Source organism: Euprymna scolopes, chromosome 38, assembly GCF_053919585.1.
Source record: "Euprymna scolopes isolate OS-2025 chromosome 38, ASM5391958v1, whole genome shotgun sequence".
NCBI classification, from domain to species: domain Eukaryota; kingdom Metazoa; phylum Mollusca; class Cephalopoda; order Sepiida; family Sepiolidae; genus Euprymna; species Euprymna scolopes.
Window position 1 is genome coordinate 25,599,627 of NC_136519.1, and position 14,464 is coordinate 25,614,090.

The 14,464-nt window shown below is 34.0% G+C and overlaps 1 protein-coding gene across 2 annotated transcripts in view; it reads right to left on the minus strand.

Moving 5' to 3' along the window:
* The window catches only part of LOC145263100 (low-density lipoprotein receptor-related protein 2-like), a 599,989-nt gene that overhangs the window by 7,937 nt on the left and 577,588 nt on the right, over positions 1-14,464 (minus strand). For both annotated transcript variants that reach the window (XM_080120027.1, XM_080120026.1), the window contains exons 77-79: positions 13,828-13,953; positions 3,151-3,249; positions 1,414-1,479 (exon numbers count right to left, since the gene is read on the minus strand). In XM_080120027.1, the coding sequence (XP_079976153.1) occupies positions 1,414-1,479; positions 3,151-3,249; positions 13,828-13,953 (291 nt within the window). The remainder of the gene's footprint in view (positions 1-1,413; positions 1,480-3,150; positions 3,250-13,827; positions 13,954-14,464) is intronic.

Genomic DNA, 14,464 nt, shown 5'->3' on the forward strand with positions numbered 1-14,464 from the left:
ACCGTTTTTTTTTATATTTCAAGCACAATTTCGCTCAAATCATCTTACGTTCTACTTTTGGCTCAGTTTAAATAAGAGCTCTTCAAAGTTTGCAAACAGGGGTCAATATCGCTAACTTTTTAGAGCTATGCAGGCCAGAATAAATAAAATGTGCATGCATTCTTTTGTGGGCTGTTATCCCCATCTTCATAGTTGTTGCTTCACCATGTTTTAGTTAACTCATCCTCTGGCCTTCTTCAGGTGATTAACTGCAATGGGATAGGAATGCTGACTTTTGTAACTGTATCCCCAGTAATTACTGCCTTGTATAGTTGTTGTCTCACCACGTTTTTGGCCAACTGATCCTCTGGCCTGCTTTGGGTAGGATTGGAACCGCTACTTTCAGACCATGCTCACCTGGAACCATATCCACTGCGTCTATCCTGTCGCGATTAATCACCTGAAGAAGGCCAGAGGATGAGTTGGATGAATCGTGTGAAACAACAGCTATGAAAATGAGAATTACATTCCGTAAAAGAATGAATTCACAGATTATGAAGTCTCATCTCAAAGGATTAAAAAATAAAATTTAACATACGATTATAATCGTAATGATGTACTGGTTTTCTTTAGGTCACTGAAGTAAAGCAAAGTTGAGCCTGATCAGTAATTAGTACTTAGTATTTATTTTTATTTGCCTCCTTTCCTGGAGGTGAGACACAAGGTCAAGTGTGGGTTTGAACTAGACACGCCAAGGTTTTCAGTCAGTGTCGTTAACTACTTAGTTACTATTAATCCAGTATCACCCCTAATAGGTTAATGTCCCAGTAACTTTACTAATAGCTTAAGGTAATAACTATAATAAAAAGTACATAATTGGATTATTCAGACTATTGTTTGATGGTTAATTATTAAAGTTAAGAATCAAATAAAACATACTTTGTTTTAAGTGGGATTCACACCGTGGAAGGCAACAGACATCAACAAAAAAGAAATGCACATATAAACATGTTTTTCGTTTAATACGCAGACACGGAGAAACATTTGCTTTTATTTACATTATGAGACGAAGAGAGATATCTACACGTAATCACAATCTATATATACAGACAAAGGGAAGCAACTCCAAGTTACTTAAAAAGCTTTTATCACTGAAAAATAAGCATAATTTTGAAGCTGTTAAAGGGAGACGACTCTTACAACTTTCACAATATAACAGTTAAAAACTCTGCCAACATTGATAAATTCCAACACTATTCTCATCTTGAGTGTCATTTTCACAACTCAAGATGAGAACAGTAGTCCAAATAATCCAGATAATATGAACAATCATTTCTCATCTAAAAAATTCAGAACTCTTTAAAAAAACAAAAGTATACAGTAATTTCTGACAGCATGGGAACTCTGGCACTTAACATAAAAATTAGTACTTACTTGTATATTTTATCTGTGTTGTAAGTTTTTCTGGGGTCAGCGAGGTGCAGTCATTCCCATAAAAACCTGGAATAATAGCAAATATCTTTGAACTAATATATATATCTATAAAAGTGAAAATATGTGTATGTGTGAGGACACTTCTCAACCTATATACTCAACAAATTTTTGATCTACAGACTGGAAATTTGGTATAAAGGGTATTCAGACATGTGCAAAACTTTTAATCGCTTTTCATCCGGAAAAAGAGCTGTTAAGAGGTAAAAATCGAACAATTGGTTTGTGGGGGAGGTCATCGGATTTTTCTCTTGAGTATTATTTTTTTTATACTTACGAGAAGTGAACTGCTTAGGAAAAAACATAAGACTCACATCCACATATCTCAGTTTTTTCCGTTTTATTTTTTTTATTTCATTCATTTTAAAAAGGAATTAAAAGTTACGCCAGAGTTCGAGTGTCAGCAACTAAATAGCCAGAAACGATATCTCGTGCACAAGATTGTGCTCTGATGATGATAATGATGATGATGATGAACGGCTGCTGCTGGGAAAAGAAGCAAGACGTAAGAAAAGTGCAATACTGACAGCCTTTTCTTCCTGCTTTTTCCTTGTTAAACTGATTTGAGTTAGGAGAGAGAGAGAGAGAGAGAGAGAGAGCGAGAAAGAGAGAGGCAGAGGAGCAAGGAAAATTAACCTAAAATGCTCCAAGTATTGATGTTATTGCTTTTTCTTTCCATTTGCAGAACTTAATCACGTTCTGCAAAGTCAAAATAAAAAAAAAAACAATTTTCCTCTACAAAAAAAAACACTCGTCTAGCTGAAACCACTATCAATAAATTCCCGAACTCTTCATCTCTGCCTGAACCTAAACGTAGATTCCATGAACAAAGCCTCTTTCTTAGATCTGCACATCTGTGGAACTCTCTTCCGTTTGCTTGCTTTCCAGCTGACTACAATATTGTTGTCTTCAAGTCCAATGTAAACAAGTTCTTGATGACCCGTCAACCCAAGTAATTCAACTGACCAAATTTCCACCACTAACAATCATCACTAAACTGTTGTCTCAGTGACCACCTGACACTCATTAACCCTTATCCTTGAGTGACTTTCAAGCCTTGATAAATGATGACTGCCTTGTAAAAAAAAAAAAGTTGAACATGGATTAATAAATTCATATTTCACATGAAAACCTAAATAATTTTACAAGCGAGGCATTTATAAGCTTGTTGACAGATGGAATCAAATTATAAAGTGCAAAGGCCCTTATTTATATGAATAAAGATTTTCAAATAATACAGTTTTTCATTTTAAAAATGAAATTTTAAATCGACAAAAACTTTTGCGCCGACCTGATATATATGGGGAGGGGGGTATCAGCCACCGAAGAATTAAATGGAAAAAATGAGTCAGGAGAATCCGAGAAAGATTCTCAACTTGATTAACTAAAAATTAGTTTGAAATAATTTCTGTAGATGCAAAAGTTTACCTTTGGCAGCCTCGTAACTTTCACTTCCCTTATTTTGTCGTTTAGTCCTCACATTCCAAGGGCAATGTTTCTGACAAAGGGGTAAGATTGCTGCTATCTGGCTTGGAATCTATTCATTTATTATTTGTTATTTTTTTAAATCTTGTAGCGGTATTTTTATTTATTTATTTATTTTTTTTAGCTCAAGTGGCTTCATGTCTTATCTGGAGCGATTTCCATATAAATAAATAAATTAATAAATAAAAAGCTTACCAGTCAAGCATTTGCAAACGTATGTTTTTTCATCCTTTTTAACGCAGGTACCACCATTCTCACAATGGCAATGGGACAATTCCACAGCAGTCTCAGACGCTGAGTAAAAAACAAAAGAAGAACGATTAAATTTCATTTTTATATTTAAGCATCTATACAAATAAAAATGAATCTGGGCGTTCACAATAAATCATATTGTTTGGTTGGGTTGTTTTACGGCATATCAACCTTTTTCGGATTATTTAATGCTGAATCCAGTAATTTTGGAAAAGATCTTTATGTTTCAAGTTCTTATGTATGTATGTATGTATGTATGTATGTATGTATGTATGTATGTCAGGGGGTGAGTTCCGTTATAGAAGCGTCGATTTAAATCAACGCTTCTATAACTGAACTCACACCCTGACGTTAATCTCGCGCAGTCAACGCACCATTCCCGACATTTCAAAATACAACTGCTGAGAAATAACGCGCTGATCTTTAGTACTGACTTTTCTTTCTCCAACTTTATAAAATGGCAAGAAAGAAGAAGAAGCAAACAAAATACTGAGGATGGAGTTTGACTCCAAAATATATTTAAATTATAAATGTCAAACAAGTAAAATATTTATTTATTTTCTGAAAATTGTGTTGTAATTTAGCTTTCAAGCGCACTTGATGCGTATCATACATACATACATATATATATATATATATATAACTACTTCATTTACTCACATAAAATTAATATACGAAAGTATAGATTTATGCGTAAACTTTAAGTATTTACTTCAAAAGTGCTCAATACGTAGGTAGAGCTAGTTAGCAATTTATAAAGTATATATGGCGATTATCATTGTAGCTTAATCACCATATATATTTTATAAATTACTATATATATATATACATATATATATATTAAGTAATAAATTAGAGACGATTTTTCCCGCCTAGAAAAAAACATTACAGCAATGCATACACAGAAACCATATATAGATTCAATATATTCACACTACTTGCCAATACCTGCTGCATGTTTTGTAAATTAATCGGTCAATTTTATTTAATATCATAAACTCCTTTAATATTTCCGATGAAGGCCACTTTCCCAAAATAGTCATAGTTTGAGAAGCTTGAAGGTGATTTTATCTTCTTTAAAATATATTCTGTTATTCACCAAGAAGAGACCGGAACTTGTCTTACACTGGCTTCATAATAGTGATCGCATCATCAGTTTTTATCTTTTCATTCCATACTTTTAAAATTTACCCATTATACCTACCATGCATAAATACTGAACGCTTCCTTACGGTGGCATTATTTGATTGGATTTCCCAAACTTAAACTGGATTACTGGAATGTCTTTTCTGAACATCGCTTGACAACAAACAACATGGCGTCAGTCAATGCTCTCTCTCAAAAACACGTTTTCTTATATAAAAAAAGATAATACAGTTTCACTTCTATCATTTAATATTTACACATACTCAAATGACCCGAACGACAGTCATCAAACTTGACGAGCCAACCTCATTATTGGCTAGCTTTCTTCAACAATACTGAACCGCTCGGCTATTCGAGAATATATTCTTAAACAAATGATTCGAATTCTTCATCTTGGTTTTCTGTATCGGTTTTGTAATTGTATCTGTAAATTGTTTTTGTAATTGTATCTGTAAATTGTTTTTGTAATTGTATCTGTAAATTGATTTTGTAATTGTATCTGTAAATTGTTTTTGTAATTGTATCTGTAAATTGTTTTTGTAATTGTATCTGTAAATTGTTTTTGTAATTGTATCTGTAAATTGATTTTGTAATTGTATCTGTAAATTGTTTTTGTAATTATATCTGTAAATTGATTTTGTAATTGTATCTGTAAATTGATTTTGTAATTGTATCTGTAAATTGTTTTTGTAATTATATCTGTAAATTGATTTTGTAATTGTATCTGTAAATTGTTTTTGTAATTGTATCTGTAAATTGATTTTTGTAATTATATCTGTAAATTGATTTTATAATTGTATCTGTAAATTGTTTTTGTAATTATATCTGTAAATTGTTTTTGTAATTATATCTGTAAATTGATTTTTGTAATAGTATCTGTAAATTGATTCTTGTAATTATATCTGTAAATTGATTTTTGTAATTATATCTGTAAATTGTTTTTGTAATTATATCTGTAAATTGATTTTGTAATTGTATCTGTAAATTGTTTTTGCAATTATATCTGTAAATTGTTTTTGTAATTATATCTGTAAATTGATTTTTGTAATTATATCTGTAAATTGATTTTTGTAATTGTATCTGTAAATTGTTCTTGTAATTGTATCTGTAAATTGTTTTTGTAATTATATCTGTAAATTGATTTTGTAATTGTATCTGTAAATTGTTCTTGTAATTATATCTGTAAATTGATTTTGTAATTGTATCTGTAAATTGTTTTTGTAATTATATCTGTAAATTGATTTTGTAATTATATCTGTGAATTGTTCTAGCTTTCATTCATTTCCTCCTCCTCCTCCTCTGTCATTAGGATGGCAATGTAGAATAACCTTAAAAATAAAAATAAAATATAGAGGGAAGATAGATGAAATATAAAACATAAGGATGAAAAAAAAAAGATAAAAAATGTAGGGAGAATGAGTGGCTGTTATATAAGGAGGGGTTATTTTGAGGCTAGAGCGAAGCGATGGGGGTGACTAAAGTGTGGTGAGTTCTATGCGTTCTAGAAGAGGAATGCAAGAGAGGGGTGGCAAGGAAATGAGTATAGAAAATGGAGGAATGTCAAAAAATAGATGACTCAAGTGCCATTAGCTGAGACCGAAACCGAAACCAAAACTTATGAAGAATTCTTGGTAAAATTATTTATGATAAGAAATGGAAGTACATAACAATTAAACGACCCGGATGTAAGTGTAACACAGAAAATAACGCTATTGTACTAATATATAAATTAGGAATGATTTTTTCTTCATTAATGTGATGCCACCAGATGAGGAGTAAGATATGTTTCAAAGATTTAATCATCCACCAAATGTATTTGTTCAAAAGTAAATGCTTTTATTTATTTTTTTATTGCAGACTATTATCCTCATCTTTCTTAGTTTGTTACAATAACAGAAGCCTGTTCTTGTAAGTGAGTAAATATGAAATAGGATAGTCAAGGATTCGAACTTGCGAAGCTAGATTTGGAATTGAGAATTCTAATCATTAGTTAAAATAAATACAGAATGTTATTGAAAATCAGGATAGTGGAATCGCAATTGTTTAGCTCACACAAAATAGTTAGATATCTGTTTATTGGAAAAGGAATGTAATGATGAAATTTGTTTCTGTGAAAATTAAAATAAGGAATTTAATCGTCAATTGAAATTGTAAACATATTTTGTAAAGAGGTTACTCGAAAAATAGGTTACTGAATTTGGGGATGTCAGTGTGGCATGTTTTGCAACGTGACGCATGTCAAGGCAACGTGCTCGATGAGCACATGTTTAATCATGCGATGACGTGATGAGTTCTCAATATAGGTAGAGTTTTAGATGCAGTCTGAGAGAAGGGAGAAAGAGGGGAGAAGAGCCGAGAGAGAGAGAGAGAGAGAGAGAGAGAGAGAGAGAGAGAGAGAGAGGTCAGAGACAGCTGCTGACACAAAACCTTGGAAGCGAACGTTAAAGAAAAGCCATGTTAAGAAACTTTGAATTCCTCGAGCGAAATCAGGACCAGTCATGAAATAAAGGACGTCATCATGTGGTTTTGTATCTGCGTCTTTGTGTTGTTATTCAACAGAAAAGGTATTGTCCATTTATGTTATAAGAACTTTGATAAAATCATCATCTAAAAAATATGTGTTAGAAAGTATATATGTCAAAGTATAAATGTTATAGAAACACTCCCGTTCACAGAACTGTCAAAAGTATAAATGTCAAACTCTCGGTCTATCTATCTATATATCAAATCTCCTCTCATTGTGTATTACATGCCGTGGACTCTCCTGTATTAACATGTACCCTGTTTCTTTATATATACAGAACTGTCTCTCTCTTTATATATATGCGATATATCTGCACACCAATATGAACAGACTAACACAAACAACAAATACATATATAATAACTATCTCTCTCTTTATATGTATCCTGTCTCTCATATATACAGAACTGTCTGTCTCTTTGTATATACCTATCGATATCTCACCAATGTCTCCATCTCACAAGATTCAACATGATCACTCTAAGATGCTCACAAACATGAACAACAACAAATATATAAGTCGTCATCTAAACAAGAACACTAAATAAGAATAACGAAACATAGTCGCACATTTGGTAGCTTCTAAAAATAACACCACTACCCAACAAGTTGTTTCACGACGTTTTGGCTAACTATTTCTCTGGCCTTCATTAGGTGGTAACCGCAACGGGATAGGAACTCCGAATCTCCTAACTGTATTCTCAGCAGTGGATAGAGACGTTGGATCTCTAAGATTCCAGGTGAGAATTGTCTGCAGATAGCGGTTTCAATCTTACCCAAAGCCGGCCAGAGGCTTACTTGGCCAAGACGTGGTGAGACGACAACAACTATGGAAGGCAGTAATTGGTGAGGATGCACTTAGGAGATTCAGAGTTTACCCGTCGCGTTTACCACCTGATGAAGAAAGACATATTAATTTTGAAGAAAGACATTATTTATTATGAAGAAAGACATTATTAATTTTGAAGAAAGACATTTTATTCATTTTGAAGAAAGACATTTTATTCATTTTGAAGAATGGCATATTATTCATTTTGAAGAAAGACATGCTACTTGATTTTGAAGAAAGACATGTTATTTATTTTGAAGAAAGACATTAATTTTGAAGAGTGACATATTATTGATTTTGAAGAAAGACATACTATTGATTTTGAAGAAAGACATGTTATTAATTTTGAAGAAAGAGATACTACTTGATTTTGAAGAAAGACATATTATTAATTTTGAAGAAAGCCACACTACTTGATTTTAGAGTGCAAGAAATTGATGTCAGTGTGGGAACTGTACACACAATTATTCACGAGGAACTGAAAATGTGGAAGATTTGTATTAATACACCAGTTCACAACTTCGTCCTTGTCACAGACTATTTGACTAAGTTGGGCATCAAGATAGTTCCTCACCCTCCCTATAGTCCAGACCTTGCTTCATGTGACTTTTAGTCATTCCCTTAACCCAAGAAAAGCCTTAGCGGCTATCGTTATGAGACAATTGAGGAGATGAAAGAGGCTGTGATAAGGGTCATTGACACACTCACATAAGAGGACTTCCATGGGGCCTTTCAAAAGTTGTTGGAATGGTACAAGTGCATTGCAGCCGGAGGAGATTACTTCACCACTTATCAAGGCCCAAAGGCCACTCGAGATAAGAGTTAATGAATGTAAGGTGGTATTTTAGTAATTGCTAATGGTGTAAATTGGGTAGAACTTGATTATTTATTGGGACGGCTCAACAAGAACTTGTTTACATTGGATTTGACGGCTACTAGGTTGTATTCAACCAGGAAGCAGGCCAGCGGAACAGTGTTCCATAGGTTGGCAGTTCTGGGAAATAAGCTTTGTTCATAGAATCTGCGTTTTAATAATTATGTAAGACAAATTAAGGCACGACAAATGTGAGACAAGGCACAACAACTGCCCGTGCCGATGGTCTTTTTGCGTGATATTTAGACAGGTCATTCGAGTCACTTGGTATTCTTACATGAAGACGCAACCAATTTTTATTTAGACGGACTGACATGTTTTTTGTTTTTTTTGTTACTAAAAATCTTTATAAAAAATAAACAAGTTTTATTTTTCGAACTGACAGGCCGAGATTTGAAAAGAATTAAATAATTTTTTGTTTTATTATATATTTACTTTTCGTTGTAATTTTTTTTGTTAACATTTACTATTAGAATAAACAAACAAGCATCTACGATAAAAAAGAAAAAAAGAAAGCATTTACGATTTAAAAAAAGTAAACCAATATATTTGTATTTTTACTGAAGGGAAAATTTTTTATGTTCGGTTCGTAGGTATATTTTTAAAAATATTATCCCCTATTTAAAAAAAAAAAAAACTTGCTTATTTTTTACAAAGAGTTTTAGCGAAAATCTATCTATATATCTATAAAAGTGAACGTGTCTGTGTGTCTGTGTACATTTCCCTACGCAATAACTCTGTCAATTTTAAGTCTACATACTCGAAATTTGATATACAAGGTACTGAGATTTGGAAAAATCTATGTGATCGATTTTCGGCCAGAAATTTGGCTGTTAAGGAGTCAAAGTCCAACGATTTGACATTTGAGAAATTTACCAAACTTCTCCGACAATTTTGTGTCTAAACACTTGAAATTTTAGATATAGGTTTCTTGGACATGGATCTAACTTAATAACTTGATTTGAGCCCAAAACAGTAAATGCTAAGGGGTCATAATAGGGGTCAAATTAAAAAAAATTGGCCGTGTTTTTGATTTTTTTTGCTCAGCATACGCCTCCAAACACCCGGGCAACGCCGAGGACCCATGCTATTATATCTATAAAGGTGAGAATATGTGTGCGTGTGAGAACACTTCTCAATCTATATACTCTATGAATTTTTTGATTTCCAAACTTGAAATTTGGTATATCTATTTATATGTATTTATCTGCTTGTTAACTTTATTGTTAACTTTATTTGTCTGTTTGTTTCATGACTGCGCATGCGCGAATCGTTCACATGATAGCTTTCTTACGTTAAGAGTAAGTAGGTTTGAAAATACTTCCATTTTCGTGTCTAGCTGGCCTAATGATTATCATACTTGACGCAATGTCTTTAGGTTTTGTTTTCAATCTCAGATCAAGTTTTTTTTATTACTTACAAGAATTGAACTGTTTAAAAAAAACCCATAAAATCCGCATGCACATCTCTCAGTTTCTTCCCATTTTTTTTTAAAGGAGTTTAATATTATGTTTAATAGCGGGCAACGCCGGGTACATCTGCTAGTATATCTATAAAGGTAAAAATGTGCGTGTGTGTGAGGACAGTTCTTAACCTATATACCCTACGAATTTTTGATTTACAGACTTGAAACTTGGTATATGGGGTATTCAGACATGTGGAAAATTTTTTAGTAGGTTTTAATCTGCTCCAGTTACAATGAAATCATTTCTGTCTGATAAGTTCATAAGAGCAGTGGTTAATGGGCAGAAATCAGAAGCTCATATTATTAATGCTGAAGTCCCTCAGGCGTCCATCCTGGGCCCAACTCTCTTCCTAATCTACATCAATGATCTTCCAAATCACATCCTTAGATCATTCGTAGACATGTATGCTGACGATACTACCATCTATGGCAGTACATCAAAGGCCGTAAACGACCAAGTTCTCTCTGATTCTCTTTCCTCTGATCTTGAGCAGCATGTGGTACAATGGGGAAAGAGGTGGCTGGTTACTTTTAATGCCAAATTTCTATCTTTACATCATCAACGCTCTGATCCCCATCTGGAATCAGTTGAAATGAATGGCTCTCATCTTGGGAAAGCTCCATGTTTTGACAAGCTCCTGAGCTTGACCTTTACTCCTGATCTGAAATGGAACACATACATCAGAGGTCGCTGGAAAAATGGTGGGATCCTTCTATCGATCCAGTAGATATCTCACTGCTGATGCAATTCTCTACCTAAATAAGAGCCAGGTACATCCAAGGATGGAGTACTGTTGCCACATCTGGGCAGGAGCTGCTAGATAGGCCTTATCCTGCCTTGACAGAATTCAAAATGAACTTTATCGCCTAGTGGGGGATGCTGTTTTCACTTCCCTGCAACCTCTTTCTCACAGAAGAGACGTTGCGAGCCAGTCTATTGTTATTTTCAAAGCAAGTGCTTATTTGAGCTCCAATCTATGGTCCCCTCGCCAGACGTTCATGAGAAACACTCGTCTAATCGTAAACACTATCAATAATTTCCCCCACTCTTTATCTGTGCCTAAACCTAAATGTAGATTCCATGAACAAAGCTTCTTTCTTAGAACTGCAAATCTGTGGAACTGTCTTCCGTTTGCCTGCTTTCCAGCTGACTATAATGTGGTCGTCTTCAAGTTCAACATAAAAAAGTTCTTGATGAGCCGTTCCACTTAAGTAATCCAATTTACCAAATTTCCACTACTAACGATTACTACAAAATTGTCTCAGTGACGACTGTACACTTATTAATCCTTATCCATCCTCGAGTGGCCTCTGGGCCTTGATAAGTGGTGACTCCTTTGTAAAAAAGCTGCCAAGAGATAAAAATTGAAAAATTGGTACTTACTGTCAGTGGATTTTTATTTGTTTGTCAGCTGTTTCATGACTGCGCATGTGCGAATCGTTCCCATAAGAGATTACTTATGTTAAGAATAAGTAGGTTTGAAAACATTCTTTAAAGATCGTGCCAAACTGGTCTAATGGTTATCGTGCTTCGCTCACTGTCTCTAGGTTTTGGTTTCGATATTAGCAAGAGTATTTTATTTTTACTTACAAGAAGTGAAATGTTTAGGAGAAAAAACATAAGACTCGCATGCACATGTCTCCATTTTTCTACTTCATTTTTTTTTAAAGGAATTTAATGTTACGCTTAATACCTATAGAATTCTGCATAAATTAAAATATAATATTTATGTGTATTTTACGACCGAGAAACGCCGGGTAGCCTGCTAGTAAATATATAATAATAATAATAATTTTTTTTTTTTTTTTTTTTTTTTATTCAATTTTCACCCCAAACAAGGCACAGTGCCACTTTGAAGCAGGGGGCTACTATTAGGGAATTAATTAGCGGGGTCATTATGAAGGGAGAAGAGTAGAAAGATGTTTGTTAACATTACACTTGAACTTCTGCATATCATTGCAGTTGGGAAAGCAGAATCCCGGAAGGGAGTTCCAAAGACCCGCAGTTCTGGGGAAGAAACTATTGGAGTAAAAGGCTTTCTTGCACCTAGGGATCTCCACTGTAAAGGGATGAGACTTAGTAGCTTGTCGGGTTTGTCGGGGGTAGTTACGTCGGGGAGGTACAAGTGTTTGCAGTTCGTCAGAGCATTCACCATTAAAGTATTTGTAGAACAGGCAGAGGGATGCAACATCTCGTCGATGGGACAGAGGTTGAAGCCCAGATGACAGTTCAGGACCTATCAGGTTTGCGACTCTTTTTTGAACCCTGTCCAGGAGCGAGAGACAAGCAGCAGATGCACCAGCCCAGATGTGACAACAGTACTCCATACATGGGCGAATGGTTGCCTTATAGAGGTATAGGATACTGGCAGGCGTAAGTAGTTTTCTAGCACGGTAGAGGGAGCCAACCTTCCTTGCAGCAATAATAATAATAATAATAATAATAATAAAATAGATATTTGTTGTGCCCTAATTTGACACGCCTAAATATCACACAATAGAGAATCAGTAGGAGTAGTTGTCATACATTTGTCGTGCCTTGATTTGTCGTACAAAAATAATAAAACCGTTTAAAGCATAACAGCAACATACAACGTTGAAATATTCAATAATAAAAAACTAATCTTTCACCTTAGAGTGGCTGTTAGCCATAATAACTAGTAACTCATTAGAAAAAAAATGGCGCTCATTCAATTTTACTCCAATATTAAAAAATTATAATCTCACAAAAAAATTATTATGTACCTACCCGTTAGATTATAAAAAATAGCTTTACACCAAAAGTTATGCAAATTCATGCAGTATTTTTGTTTTTATAAAGTAAAACAAAATTTGATCGATAAACGATTTCTAGCCGGTATTATTATGATGAATGTGTGTTGAATTATGTCCCTTGGCTGTTGACCTCAGTGTAAGCAGACGAGACATTTTGCCATTAAAATGTGTTTTTTTTCTTGTTTTTTAACAATATAACAACACATTTTTTAAAACTTTCTTTCAACCTCAGCATGTACGGTAAAAGTGACGATTATAATGGGTTTTCGAATATGCTGGAGACGAATATAACATTTAATTTTGGTGCAGACAAGTAGTTTTCTGAATATTAAGACAATTATTATCAAATGTAATCCATTATGCTTTTACTGGAGGCCATGTTTTTTCCAACTGAAAAGTACTAACGAGCGAGCATGTGTGTTAAAAAACATCCCCCCTTCCCATGTTAAGAATGGCGAACACCATTGACATTTATTAAGTAATACATTGGGAAAAAATGTCTTAATATCCAGAAAGCTAGACGTCTAAGCCAATTTTTAATGTGATATTCGGTACTAGTGCACTTATTGATCCGTGCTGAAATAATAACGTTATTATTTAAAAAGCCATTCTTAACATGGGGAGGGGAGGGTGTTTTGTACCTATTATATACTTTAACCTTACAATTGAATAAAAACATATCATAAAACTTTAATTAAATTTCGAAATACGATTTAAAAATAGCGCAGATCAGTAAGAGCACTAGCACCTGATATTCGTTTTCAGCATACCCGAAAATCTATCAAAGTCGTCACTTTCAAGGTGAGTGTTAAGGTTGAAAGAAAGTAAAAATTTATCAAAAATCGTTTTAATGGCGAATTTGCATAATTTTTGGCGTACTGTCTTAAAAAAAACCAACAGGTAAGTACATAATAAAATATTTGGGGCCAATTTTCTTTATTTCCTTTGTACGAGCAGTTTTTAATTTTGGGGTAAAACTGAGTAGGCGGCCAAAACTTACTTACGTACCTGCATTGCAAACTGTATTTGAGCCGGGAAGCAATTCTGTGTTTTCTGGACATGCACACTTGTAACCTCCGGGCTTTATGAGGCAAAGATGGCTGCACGTTGACTGATCTATACATTTGCTTTTGACTGGGAACAAATGAGGAAAAAAAGAAAAGATTTTTAGAATTTCCTTTAGAAACTTATCAGAGAAGCCAACAAGTAACAATATGAAACAATATATACAAGAAACAAATGTTACCGGAGCCAATAAATACCTGGCTTATAGTATCACTCCCGTTTTTAGTATAGATAAAGAGGAGACACCTGCTTATAGTATCCCTCCCGTTTTTAGTATAGATAAAGTGGAGACACCATCTTATAGTATCCCTCCCGTTTTGAGTATAGATAAAGTGGAGACACCCGCTTATAGTATACCTCCCACTGTTTTGCATAGATAAAGAGGAGACCACCGCTTATAGTATCCCTCCCGTTTTTAGTATAGATAAAGAGGAGACACCCGCTTATAGTATCCCTCCCGTTTTTAGTATAGATAAAGAGGAGACACCCGCTTATAGTATACCTCCCACTGTTTAGTATAGATAAAGAGGAGACGACCGCTTATAGTATCCCTCCCGTTTTTAGTATAGATAAAGAGGAG